Here is a 12,623-nt window from a genome sequence, read left to right as displayed (position 1 = left end):
TACTGTATTTATCACACCCTGGGGATGCTATGAATGGATGCGTATTCTTTTTGGGCTCATGAACGCACCCGGAGGTTCAAAGATTTGTGGAGAGATGTGACTACCGAGATGACTTTGCAGTGCCATATCCTAATGGTTCTCTAGCATATTCAGGATGCCTTAAATATGATGTGAAACATCTTAGCTTGGTCCTTCCTTGTCTCAAGAAGCATGAAGTGAGGATAAAGGCTTCAAAATGGCAACTATTTAAACGAGAGGTATCATACTAAGGATGCCTCATTTTATCTGAAGAGTACAGACCAGATACATGGAAGCAGTGATAAAGTTATTAGACGCTGCACTAAAAAATGTTACAGACGCTAGACATCTGCTTGGTCTCCTTGGTTATTTCCGGAAATCGGTTTCAAATTTCAGTACTATTTCAAATACTCAATTGTAAGTCGAATTCAAAGTCTTTTTCTACCCCATCGGTACGACTACAGAGCATCAGAAAGCATTACCAACATTGATAACACAGTTGTCTGATTCACCTCTTCTAGCCTACCCTAATTTCAAACTTCCATTTATTTTGCAAACAGACGCCTCGTCACATGGACTGGGTGCAGTATTGAACCAGCATTAACAAGGGGAGCTGTCATCGTTGGTTTCGGAAGCGGAACGATGCCCAACGCAGAATCTGAGTATCACAGCTGTAAACTGTAACTCTTGTTCTTGGGATAGGCTATTTGCAACCATTTTAAAGATTTCCTGCACTAAGCAGAAAGTTTTGATGTATACATCGACAACAATCCGCTGACGTAGATAAATACTTCAAGTAAATTGAACGCCACTGGACAATGCTGGGTAAATGAGCTTGCGGATTACAACTTCTCTATTCATTACAAGCGTAATGTGGATAACCCAATCACAAGCTGTGTCAGTCAAAGTCCTGCGCATATATCAGATTTCATCGACAACTGCGAGGTTAAATGCAATGTTGTCATGATCTGCTTGGAAATTTTGAGAGGTGCACACAAAGGAACACCATCAGTTAGACATTGAGATCCAGTAAAAGGTCACCTGTAACATGGCGCGAGGTCAAATCAGAAGTAGATGTAACGAATGATGTTAATAACAGTAATAATAGTGATGAAACATCCAAACTCTACCCCCTTTGGACTACTCACCTCTCTATTTTATGGAGAAGGGGAAGTAGAGAAGACAAACCCAGTGAGAATGAAAAGAAATCACAAAGTGAAAAGGACGGGAGAAGAAGAGAACAGTAAGACGGTACGTTGACAGTGTAACAGAAAACCCATCAATAGTAACACTTGACATGGCAAGACCAGGACAGTATAAAGATCAATCAGGAAAGAGAATAGTAGAGAAAGATGGAATAATAGTAAGACCTAAGATTGAGACAACAGACATAAACACTGTTGACTTTACAGTAGAAAGGAATATATGAAAAAAAACTATGAGCGTAGACAAGCCCATAGAACTTGTACCAAAAGCTGTTGACCCCACAACAAAAAGGAACGTCGGCAGATTAGCGAAAATGATCAAAGTCATCCCAGACTGAACATGAAGATTAACTAGAACGAAAAGGACACCATGTTAGGGAAAAGTAGAGGCCCAGAAACCTGAGAAAGGAGTGCAGAAGTAAATGAAGCGTGATGGGGTGTACTGCAGCCACCCTATTGTGCTACGGTATTACCAATGTGTTAATCTAGCGTTTTTATGTTTGATGTTTACTCGTCGTCACGTATGGAATCCCAAATCTAGAACGACTACGCCATTTCTTGGAAATACATCCACGAAACGAAGTTAGGCAATACTACGACGACAAACACTCAAAGTAGGGGAGAGCATCGGGTCGCGATGTGTGTATGCCGCGTTGCCGGTTATACGAAAAGAGTTGGGCAATAGACAGAGCGAAAATGCTACCGAGCGAAGAAGATATGCATTTGTCGTTGTAAATATATTTGTGAGCAATAAAACGAAAACTGCTTATAATACAGTATCCTATAACAACATTTATGTTGTTACTAAATCTGTTTATTAGTACACGTGAGACGTGGCATACTTGCTACTTCCTTCGCAACTTTGATGATCGTAGCAAAATAACAGCGTTTAGAAAACCACGGCAGTATAACAACAGCAGTACCCAGTACACTACTCTTAATTTAAGTTCCTTGGTGTCGATTATGTAGAACAGGTCAAGAAAAGTTAAGGTAATATGTGGTAATTCACAGATGATCATGGCAAAAATTATTCTCCCGATAGCCATATTTAAAGCATCACTTGGAGCAGATTTGCAATGTCGATTGCCTTTCATATTCCTTGCTTCTTTTCTCACGTGAATATATAGTTTGAAGTTTATAAGAGCACTACCAACTATGAATAGCACTTCAGCACTCCATTGTAAAAATTGCGGCACTTTATCAAGAAACTTCCGTTTATTAATAACTTGGGATATAGAAACTAGCGTGATAGCTTGGTGCGTTCTGTAACTGACGAAAGCAGCATAAAAAATGATACTGATACAAACAAATGCTGTTAGTGAAATACTGCGTGAACTTTTTATACATTTGCGATAAATTATCGGGTGAATCAATAGGAGATATCGCTCAATTGATAAATACGCCGTTAGCCAGATTGAAAGTCCGCATGGAAATACTGCAAAGAATTCTACCACAGGCATCAAGTGGCAAAGGGTAAAAATATCTGAAATCGAAATTCGAAGCAAGATCATTGGTATTGATAGCAGTCCAACAAAAATATCAGAAGCGCTTACAATTAAAAAAATCATATCAATTCTATTTCGTTTTTGTTTGTACAACGACCACGCCACCATGACATTAGAAGCAATAATCAAAGTTGAAGCATATTTGAAAGAGAATCGTCTCCAACCGATAGAATTCCTGAACTACAGAAGCGGTTTGTCTTTTTTTAAGGGTGGAGAGCGCCTGCAGGTTAGCTAATATTTTTGGGTGATCGAGTTTCTAAATAAATTGAAGTTGTGAACAGCTCGTCAGCACAAAACCTACCCATCGATCCATATATAATATTGATCCTCTACTCTCCGAAATTGAGAAAGGGAATCATTTGGGAGCCATATGTGCACTTACATTCGAGAAAAAAGCGGTGGAATACTTACACGAAGTGACTGATGACGATGACATTGACAATTCTGACTGGGGCGTTAATGACAGAAACGTATTTAATGCATTTAAAAACTAAACTTGCTTTTTCTCACTTCACTTTCATTTGTATATATTTTCTTGAAAAGATGCGAAATAGTAGATATTTCATTTTTGCGTTATATCCATGAATTCGCGAATTTCAATTTTCGCGAAAAATCAAAAATCGGCCAATTTGCGAAAGTTTCTATAAAAAATTTCGCGATTGGTCTGCCTTCGCAGAAGTTTCTACCTGAAATATGTATTTTTCTGTCGATATTTCCACAGGCTAGTTTTAAACTTATATAAAAAAACAATTCTTAGCACAAATGGCTCCATGTGAGCTAATACAAAAATGTTCCATATTCTATAATCTTCCTATTCCAACTAAAAGTTTGCGGCTACGTCTCTGGAAGAACTTACAAAAAGCCAGAACTAATGTATGCGATTATGAAAAAACATGTCTGAATATAGTATTCTAAATATATTTTTTGAAGGAAAATGACAAGAAAATGTTTACAATATAATAAAAAAAACATAAAATAATTCCTTAACATTATTGTTTACTTATCGTCTTCAGAATTTTAAATATTTTTCCGACTTAATAATTTTCTAAGCTTTTTGTAATTAAACAAAATTTTCGGAAGTAAATTTTGCGACCTGTTCTTAAAAGTTATTTAAGGTTATTTAAAGTTATTTAAAAGATAATATGAATAGTATTTACAATGTCTTTGCTTAGGATGGTCTTTCTAACTACTGGTTGTAAATCTGTTTAAACTTTGCAAAGCGAAAAATGTGAATATTTCTCGGGACCTTATAAACAAAAGCATGTCTATTAAAATATATATTAAAATATGTCTATTTATTTCGGTTTGAAATTATTTTTTAATGAACAACCAATAATAAAATAGTATTGGGATGAAAAACTATTATTTTTGGTGCTCAACATTATCTGTACAAAATTATTATTAAAAAGATTGAAATTTTCAACTTAAGATACAACAGCTGTCAACTTTTAAGTAACTTTTAGTGCTGAAATTATCGAACAAAAAGTACTTATTGTAAAAAATTATAGTTTAAATCAATAACGAATTAGCTATGCATTAGAAAAATAAAATGCATAAAAAAGGTAAAGAGAGAAAATAAGTCCTTTGAACTGATGTCTGCAAAAAAAGCACGTGTGTGCACAGCTTTATCAATTGTTTTATTGAATATTAACAGTACTATCTACTACCTATAAAATAATTTTTTTTAAAAATTTGGATGGATTTATTTTCGCGAATTCTTATCTGTTTACAAACAATTTAAACGAAGGTGATTTAATAAAAGAGTGATTTCTGTCCAAAATATGTTTATTTACAAATGGTATTTGTAAAGAAAAGTGAGCTGCACAAGGTGACAAACCAGAATTACAACCCTGTAGTAGCTATATCGGAATTGACGACGAATAGGTTATTTATAAAATACAAAACAGAAAATATAGTTATATAATTCAACTTTATCAGGGATTTAAAAATGCAAAAAAATTAGCATTGTGTTGACTTAGCCTGTCCTTTTTTGTCACTATCGCAGCAAAGACGTCTTTAAAAAAGGAAAAATTAAAACTAAAAAAAAATTGTTATTTATAAAACAATGTTAGAAAACAGGTAAAAACAAACAAAAAGGGCTACAGTATCCCATTTAACAACCACAGAACTACTCTTCCCATACATTTCAGCAGCTTTTTGCCTTGCAACATTTACATTTTTAGAACCAACTGGTGAAAGATTCATACATTTGTCTTCATCAGTTTCATACTTCAATGAATGGTTAAAAATGAGTTCACAAAATTGCTTTGGTCCAGAGAAGTATTCTCGAAAGGTTTTGCACGATTTGGGACACATATCAGTAGTGCCCTTTTTCTTCCAATTCCAGTTTAAACCCCAGTTATCGTTGCAGGTGTAATCGAACATACAATCATGATACCATTGATCGCAATCGCTTGCACATATTGGCACATTCACAACTCTTTCTTTCCGAGTCACTTTAGAAATTGGGTCAACTTTAATCCAAGGTCCCAAGTTTGGCGAGCATTCATAAAAACAAGTATCCTTTTCAAAGTGACGCTTGCATTTCTTGGACATGTTTCTTTTTTGTGGACATTGATCCCATAACATGTTGTAAAGCGAAAGAGTTCCATCTTTGTCAATCGAAGATGTTGTATTCCATGTGCAACAGGAGTGATTGTTCCATGCTTGGCAGTGAAATGCTGACAATGCCCTTCCCTCTGGACCAGGTAACAATTTGTGGTTTTTTGATGAGATACATTTGTTAAGAATATCTTCAGTTGCTACAATATTTAGTAAAAATATAGCTATGATAGTCGCTAAGCAGGTCTTCATTGTTACACTCTAAAAATAAGCCAAGTTATCAAAACTGAGTACAATGGTTTATTTAATATTTGATGGTTTAAAAGGTGATATTTACCTAGAAGGCACTTTTGGGGGTTCATTTTTATTGTAAATATCAAAAGATGCTAGAGAAAGTAAATACTGTAAAAAAATTACTTCAAACTAACAACCAAAAGTGAATCTTGGAATACCTTTGGAGTAATTACACTCTTATAAGCCAAGCATTTTTTCAGTGTTAGTATGCTAAAAGAAATCCTTTTCTATAGCCTCAAAATATGGTTATATACAATATGCTAAATAAAGTTGGTACAGTTTGAATTTTTGAACATCTTTTTTGAACACAAGGAGATTATGTTTAAACCAATTAAATTAATTTGGTAATGTGTTACAATGCTAAACCAGCAAAGTCATATTTTTGCCTAAAAGAGTAGTACCCCTCCATTTACCCCTTTATTCAAAGACTTTAGGCACCAATGTTAAAGTCCCTAAAATTCAGTTTAGAATCGCGGCTTCTTTACGTGTGCTTTTTTAGGATTTTACTAGCCTTGGTAAGCTTATAAAGGATTTCTTCTTTGCTGGGTCTAGCTTAGTGGTTAACTAATGCACTTTGTGCGAGATACCAGGATTTGATTCCCTTTGCCTGTAATTCAATATGTGCAAGTGAATGTTACCATGGGTCTTGTCTGGCAGAGTGTGAACTCTAATTAGGTCTTTATAGCTTAAAATGAACATCATTAAATACTTTAGGACTCCCCATCTAAGCAACTGCTCCTTCTGGAAATACATAACCCAATATTTGTGGGCATGTAAAATATGCACATCTAAAAATTCTTACCACGCTCAAACTGAGATTCTAGCACTAAGTTTTTTGGACAAGTCTTTATACCTTCTCTCAAAATAACTTTTTAATTCTTCTCCTGAGAATTATTTTTGCTTATGTTCATATTATATTTAACAAGAGAATAACACAGACTATAATACTTAAATAAGGTCTTCAAAGATTCTAGTAATGACGTATACGGCGAGCACCATTATGATTTTTCTGGTTGGCAAGGAAGGAGCCCTGGAAGAGATGAAGAGACTAAGTTTAAAAGGATATTTCAGATACTCCAGTCCATAAAAATTTGAAAAAAAAACATTATTATTTTGTTGCATAGAAAAGTAGTCTGTATTGTTTTACACATATTATTAGTTTGGCATGGAAGGATTTCTTTAAAATAACACAATTTCGGAAATATGATATTTAATTTAAGATATAAGGTATAATCCAAAAATCTTTAATAGTGAATTTCATCAAGGTGTATTAAGGTGGTGAATTCTATTCCATCCACACCTTCTATGACATGGGTTATAAGTCCTATATTTTAAAATAACTATAATTGTTAAGCTTAATGAATTGGAAAATCAGTATATATATGTTTTGTTTAACAACCACTGAAAACACTGGATTACACACATCAAAGGAAATTGAGGTCCAAGCTCTCATATCATGCCATGACAGGAAAAATTTCATTTCACGATTTGTTTTTTCCTCTATCATAATAACAATATACATCTTGCATGTTTGTCAAAAAATGCTGTTTTATAATTTTTTTAGTTTCAGAAAACTTTGGAAAAAACTATTCCTATATACTTTATTTTTTTTTTACAACTCTTAGCCTTAAAGTTAACATATATATAATACACATTTTTTAATAAGAAAAACGTTTTTTTAACCCGAGTCTCCATTTTCTTAGTAAAAAGCAAAATTTTCCAAGTTTTTTTCCTCTATTTTCTTTGTTTTCTTTAAAACTATAATTTATAGACAGCTGTAAATAAAATTATAGTCACATATTTTATTTAAGACATCTTTTATTTTTATAAAGAAATTTTTTTTAAAGATTTTTATGAAGAAAAAAGATTTCTTTTATTTTTGGGATAAACCTATATTCCGACGCATGTAAATTTCACTAAAAAAAAATTGATTGTATTTTGTTTAGAAATTATGGTGATTTAGTAACTGTAAATATCAAGGTCTCCAAAAACTGGATCTAAAATAGCACATAATCACCTTGTTGGCAATTTTTTTGAGGTCTCTAATTTATTTTAGATACAGATAAGAAAACATTATCCTAAAAATTTTATTGAAAACTGAAGATCAGAACATGTTCAAATGTTATACTGAAACTCATCCTAATTTTTTTCAGCCTACACATGCGCCATTGCAATTTATTTCACGATTTACACGATTATAAACACACAGCAAAAACGACCACATGCTTGCTGGATACATGTCATCACCCAAAATTAAATGAATGAGGGAGAACATGCGTGGCTGTATTTCCATCATGATGCTGTTTATAAATATATCAACAATATGATCATCATCATTATCAAGGATTAACGTCCGCTTTCCATGCTAGCATGTGTTGGACGGGGTATATTAATGACCCTCTTCCAATCTGATCTAGACTGTGTTAGATCTAAACTCAACTTCCTCTGTATCAAGTCTGTCCTTATAACCTCCTGCCAAGTCTTTCTCGGTCTACCTCTGGGCTTTGCCCCAGAAACTATCAAGTCTACACTTTCTCACCCAATTATCCTCCTCCATTCTTTCCAAGTGCCCCAGCCAATTCAATCCTCTTATCTGGATAACATCTTTAATTCTACGGATACTTAGCCTGCTTCTTAGCTCATCTGAACTCTTCTGTCTCTCAGACTGGCGTTACACATCCACCTAACCATTCTCATATTATTCCTTTCTAAACAGTCAAGATCTTCCTGCTCACTGCCCATGTCTCACTACCGTACAACATAACAATTCTTACACAGGCCTCATAAAACGGTTAAAGTTTCTGTGTTATCCTCTATGACTTAATCATTTTAACTTAATTAAATCAGACTTCTTTGCAACACCCAGCTACCTTTTGAAGACAGCTTTGCCTCACTTTCCCATTACTTTTGGAGGTTTTTCAGGCTCATTTTCTTATAAAGAATTTTCCTTTTAAAAAAACAGATGTAGTTAACTTAATTAACTGATATAATATTTAACCTGAAAAAAGTTGCTGCCAGAAAATTACCTTACTCATGGAAAAAGATATATAATTGGTTGATGTATCACTCATTGGGGAAAAATTTTAAGACTAGTAATGAGAGCATTAATTTTTGCCATCATAAGTGCAAAGTACAATTTATGATGACATAACTGAAAAATATTGCTAATTTTCATTACTGTAGCTACAAAACAGCTATGTGAACCATGGTGACTGGTGCTTAAGCTTTTATTATTAGTCAAACAATGCTAGCAAATTTTTAAGCATTTTGCACTCAGAAATATCATATGCAAGTTTTTCTCCCCTTTTTTGTGGTTATTTTTTTCATTGACCCATTAAGCTAAGAGGGTCTACTCTCAATGCAATAAACATGAAATTTATTGAAACATTATTCTATTCAATTCAGGTAAGTATATATTGAAATATTTGCCTCCAGAAGCAAGAAGGACAAAGACAAGCAAGGACTGCAAAAATGATATATATAGCTAGCTAGCTATAATGTATTTATGCACAAGGTAATTTTAGTTTGAAAGTCAATCTCTGGCTGTTGACTCCAAAATAAATCATTCAACAACTCTCCAAACACCAAAAATTACAAAATGCGGGAAACAAGCATGTCCATTCCTGTTCTGTTCTTATGGAAAGCATAATGAGACCTCTCTGTCTGCATTCCATGCTCCATCAACCACCCCGGTGGAGATTAAAAAGGATCAGTATAATACTTTGCATAACAGCGAACAGAACAGAGTTTGAGGAACAGGACAGAGTTTGAGGAACACAGGGATACTCAAATCTCAGTAAAATAAACACTGCGGCCATAAACATTACTCACCTTCTTTTTGTGGCTGACTTGAAACTTAAAAAAAGTAAGTTATCTCTTTTCTAGCTAGTTATAAAAAGTTTTTGTTAAAATTAATACTAAACGAACTATAGCTGAAAAATATAAGAACCTGAATTTATCAGCTGCAACAATTATATCTAGTTTAGCTGTACTGACTGTATCTAGCCTTAACTAGCCTAAGCTAAATTTGATTCTATTCATTATTCAGAAGTAAATCATTACTAAGATTGCTTACAAACAATGCTTACAGACCTTGTAAAATAAGATGGAACAGTAAATGGATACAGCGAAAATTCTAGTAAAATTTTACCCATCAAATGATTAGGTGAATAAAAAATTGTGATCTAGCTAGCTAGCTAGCTAGACTTCCAAAACAAACCTCCAGTCAGTTTTTAGGCTCAAGGGAGGGTGGAAGCCCGAAAAGCCTGCATTTATTTTCAGTTAGTTTAGTTTCATATGTTTCACAGTCAAATTGGCTAGAACTGGCATTTACTATATCCAAAACTATATTTTGAATTAGTACATTTTTCAATATAATTTTGATTTTTGGCTCAGCCTATTCCACCTTCTATATTTTAGGGGCGCTACACCTCCAAAGGGTGGTGAAATTTTAAAATCATGGAAAATCTTAATTAATGAATACAAAAACATACAAAGTTTCATAGCTTGTATTTTATTGTATTATTATTTAGGTGTAAAGATGGCTGACACTGATAACTTGATGACTGGAAACCCTCGATCACATAAAGGGGAAAACAAAGTATCCCGTGTGTTGAAGTATTGTCTACTATGTTTTGCAATGTTCTTTTGGATTATTGGGGCCCTATTTATAGCAATTGGAGGCTATACTACATCGCAAAAAACAGGGTATGAAGAGCTAGCTGATCTTGCATCAGATCCTGGTATTATTCTAGCTGCTCTGGGTGTTTTGATCTTCATTGTGTCATCTTTTGGGGTTCTTGGTGCTCTGAGGGAAAATATTTGCTTACTGAATTATTATAAATTGTTGTTGATGTTGACCCTGGTGTTTGAAGTGTTCTGTGGGATTACTGCTTTTGCCTTTTGGCCTGAAGTTAAGAAATTGGTTGACAAGAATTTATCCCTTGCTATTGAAAAATACAACGTTAATGTTGACCTACGAAACATGATTGATAAAGTTCAAAGAGAGCTTGAATGTTGTGGTAGTCTTACAATAGATGATTGGGACAGCAATCCATACTTCACCTGCCTAAACAAAGAAAGTTATCGTTCATGTGGAGTACCATGGTCTTGCTGCCTGAAGAAATATGAACAAAATCGGCAGTGTGGATACGGTGTCAGAAAAAATAGAGTCCATGTTAAGCTTTCAAATGAAATCTACACTATTGGCTGTTTGGATAAAGGTTTTGAATTTTTCAGGAAAAATCTTGGGCTAGTTGCTATTTTGGCGATATGTTTTTCCCTACCTTTAATCATTGGCATGTTTATGACACACATGTTGGCCAATCAAATAGTTGCTCAAATTGGTGTACTTAATAAACAGAATGTATATTTGTAATTTTTGTTATGGAATATTGTACTTGATGAAGAACATTATATATCCATACTTACTGTGGTGCATTAAAACTTGCAAGTTTTGTCTTGTAGCCACTTTCGCATGTGCAAAACAGTCAGAAGTTTTTTTTTTCATTGCTGTTATTTAGGGAGGTGCTTGATATTCTTAGTGTTTTCTGTGAATGTATAAATATTTACTTATGAGAAATGTGGCCCTTTTTACATTTTGTTATGTCACTCTTTTGTTTTACCATTTAAATTATAGCTAATTTTTTAGTCAGTTTTCTAAAAAACCATTTGACACTATTGAATTAGAATCTAATTACAAAGCTAAATCTAATAGAACCGGTGAATTATCCGGTAAGTTAATACATAACCACTTGTTTTTATTGTGAGTATGGAAAATGTAATATGTTAACTTATTTCTTAGGAAAGCAACTTTGTCTCTTTTTGTGTTTCTAAAGTTAGTAATTTTTCTAATGTTATGGTGATTTTGTATAATTTAAGTTTGAAGAACGTAAGTTTTTAATATATGTATTCTGTTGATAACAAAGCGACTTCACTTCAGTTTCCATGTCCAATTGAATACTGCTCAGTTTGTTTTGAATTTTGATTGTTTAACTAAGTTGTGTGATATATAAAGGGGTTGTCACGACTCTATTAAACCTAAATCACCTTTTTGTGACTTTTTCATATGTAAAGCATCAGTGCCCAGCCATCCTAGTAATTGTCCCTTTTACCAATCAGAGATTGATAATTCAGATTGCAGCATTCAGAAATTATAAATGCTTATTTTCATCAATCAAAAGCAAGACTTTGTGAAATTAATATAATGTTAACATAGAAAAGCTATAGCTCCTTGACATATTTAATGAAACTAACTCATACTCACTCTGTGTTGTATAGTATATACAAAAACTTTTGTATTTTTAATTATTTTTTGTTTTTTACATATTAATTTACATCTTTGTATATTTTTTTGTAGAAGTTTTGCATGTTACATTTTTGTGCTAATGCTTTGTGGAAAGAATTATTTCAAGAATTTAAATGCACGCAGAAATATTTCTAAGCAGGTGTTGTTTCCATTTAATAAATTAGTTATTGTTGCAATTATAACTTGTTTTTTTACCCTGTTTATTTGGTTGGATGTGATACCTTATTGTGAAAAGTACTTTATGGATTTCAAATTCTCTAAGTTGTATATATTTTGTATATATGCTTTAAAAGCTATGGGGGTAGTATCAAGACATGGGTCATTTTGACAATGTTTCATTAAATTTGCAAAACCAGTTTGCAGAAAGTGCTTAATTTGCATGCCAAACTTTCTACAAAACTGTTGGTATCACTAAATGACAAAAAAATTCTTTTGTAAGGTTTCGTTTTATTTGCTAGTTGGGTTACACAACAGGATGTTGATTTTGGACTCTAGTGACTTACACAAAGGTTTTTTAATGACAGTAAAATGTTTAGGGAATGAGAGTGAAGAAAACATTTTTATCATCCTAAATATCCTGTTTAACATTTACATATTCTTTATCCATAATTTATTTGTTATAAGCACATTTACCCTGATTTTAAATCAAACTTTCTAACAAAATAAATTTAAACTTTTTGTAGACCTTTTGAGTGGTCTAAACACTGTTTTCATTATGTGTAAGGATGAAAA

The 12,623-nt window shown here is 33.2% G+C and overlaps 3 protein-coding genes across 3 annotated transcripts; 1 reads left to right on the top strand and 2 right to left on the bottom strand.

Moving 5' to 3' along the window:
- Nucleotides 1-2,068: 2,068 nt before the first annotated feature.
- On the bottom strand, nt 2,069-2,836 carry LOC130653885 (QRFP-like peptide receptor). The gene has a single exon (XM_057456384.1). The coding sequence runs from the start codon at nt 2,834-2,836 to the stop codon at nt 2,069-2,071; it is 768 nt and encodes a 255-aa protein (XP_057312367.1).
- A 1,487-nt stretch (nt 2,837-4,323) lies between these two features.
- On the bottom strand, nt 4,324-5,584 carry LOC130655536 (folate receptor gamma-like). Its single transcript, XM_057458309.1, has one exon. The coding sequence runs from the start codon at nt 5,540-5,542 to the stop codon at nt 4,784-4,786; it is 759 nt and encodes a 252-aa protein (XP_057314292.1). The 5' UTR covers nt 5,543-5,584; the 3' UTR covers nt 4,324-4,783.
- Nucleotides 5,585-9,310: 3,726 nt separating this feature from the next.
- LOC130655535 (tetraspanin-33-like) lies at nt 9,311-12,067 on the top strand. Its single transcript, XM_057458308.1, has 2 exons — nt 9,311-9,449; nt 10,117-12,067. Exon 2 carries the CDS (start codon nt 10,125-10,127, stop codon nt 10,959-10,961), a length of 837 nt encoding a protein of 278 aa, XP_057314291.1. The 5' UTR covers nt 9,311-9,449; nt 10,117-10,124; the 3' UTR covers nt 10,962-12,067.
- The last annotated feature ends 556 nt before the right edge of the window (nt 12,068-12,623 follow it).

The sequence above is a fragment of the Hydractinia symbiolongicarpus genome, chromosome 8, assembly GCF_029227915.1.
Source record: "Hydractinia symbiolongicarpus strain clone_291-10 chromosome 8, HSymV2.1, whole genome shotgun sequence".
Taxonomy (NCBI): domain Eukaryota; kingdom Metazoa; phylum Cnidaria; class Hydrozoa; order Anthoathecata; family Hydractiniidae; genus Hydractinia; species Hydractinia symbiolongicarpus.
This window is presented reverse-complemented; position numbering and strand designations above follow the sequence as displayed.

Bases quoted from the DNA above. Each gene is read 5' to 3' on its own strand.
- LOC130653885 (XM_057456384.1), bottom strand. From the start codon at position 2,836: ATGGTGGCGTGGTCGTTGTACAAACAAAAACGAAATAGAATTGATATG.
- LOC130655536 (XM_057458309.1), bottom strand. From the start codon at position 5,542: ATGAAGACCTGCTTAGCGACTATCATAGCTATATTTTTACTAAATATT.
- LOC130655535 (XM_057458308.1), top strand. From the start codon at position 10,125: ATGGCTGACACTGATAACTTGATGACTGGAAACCCTCGATCACATAAA.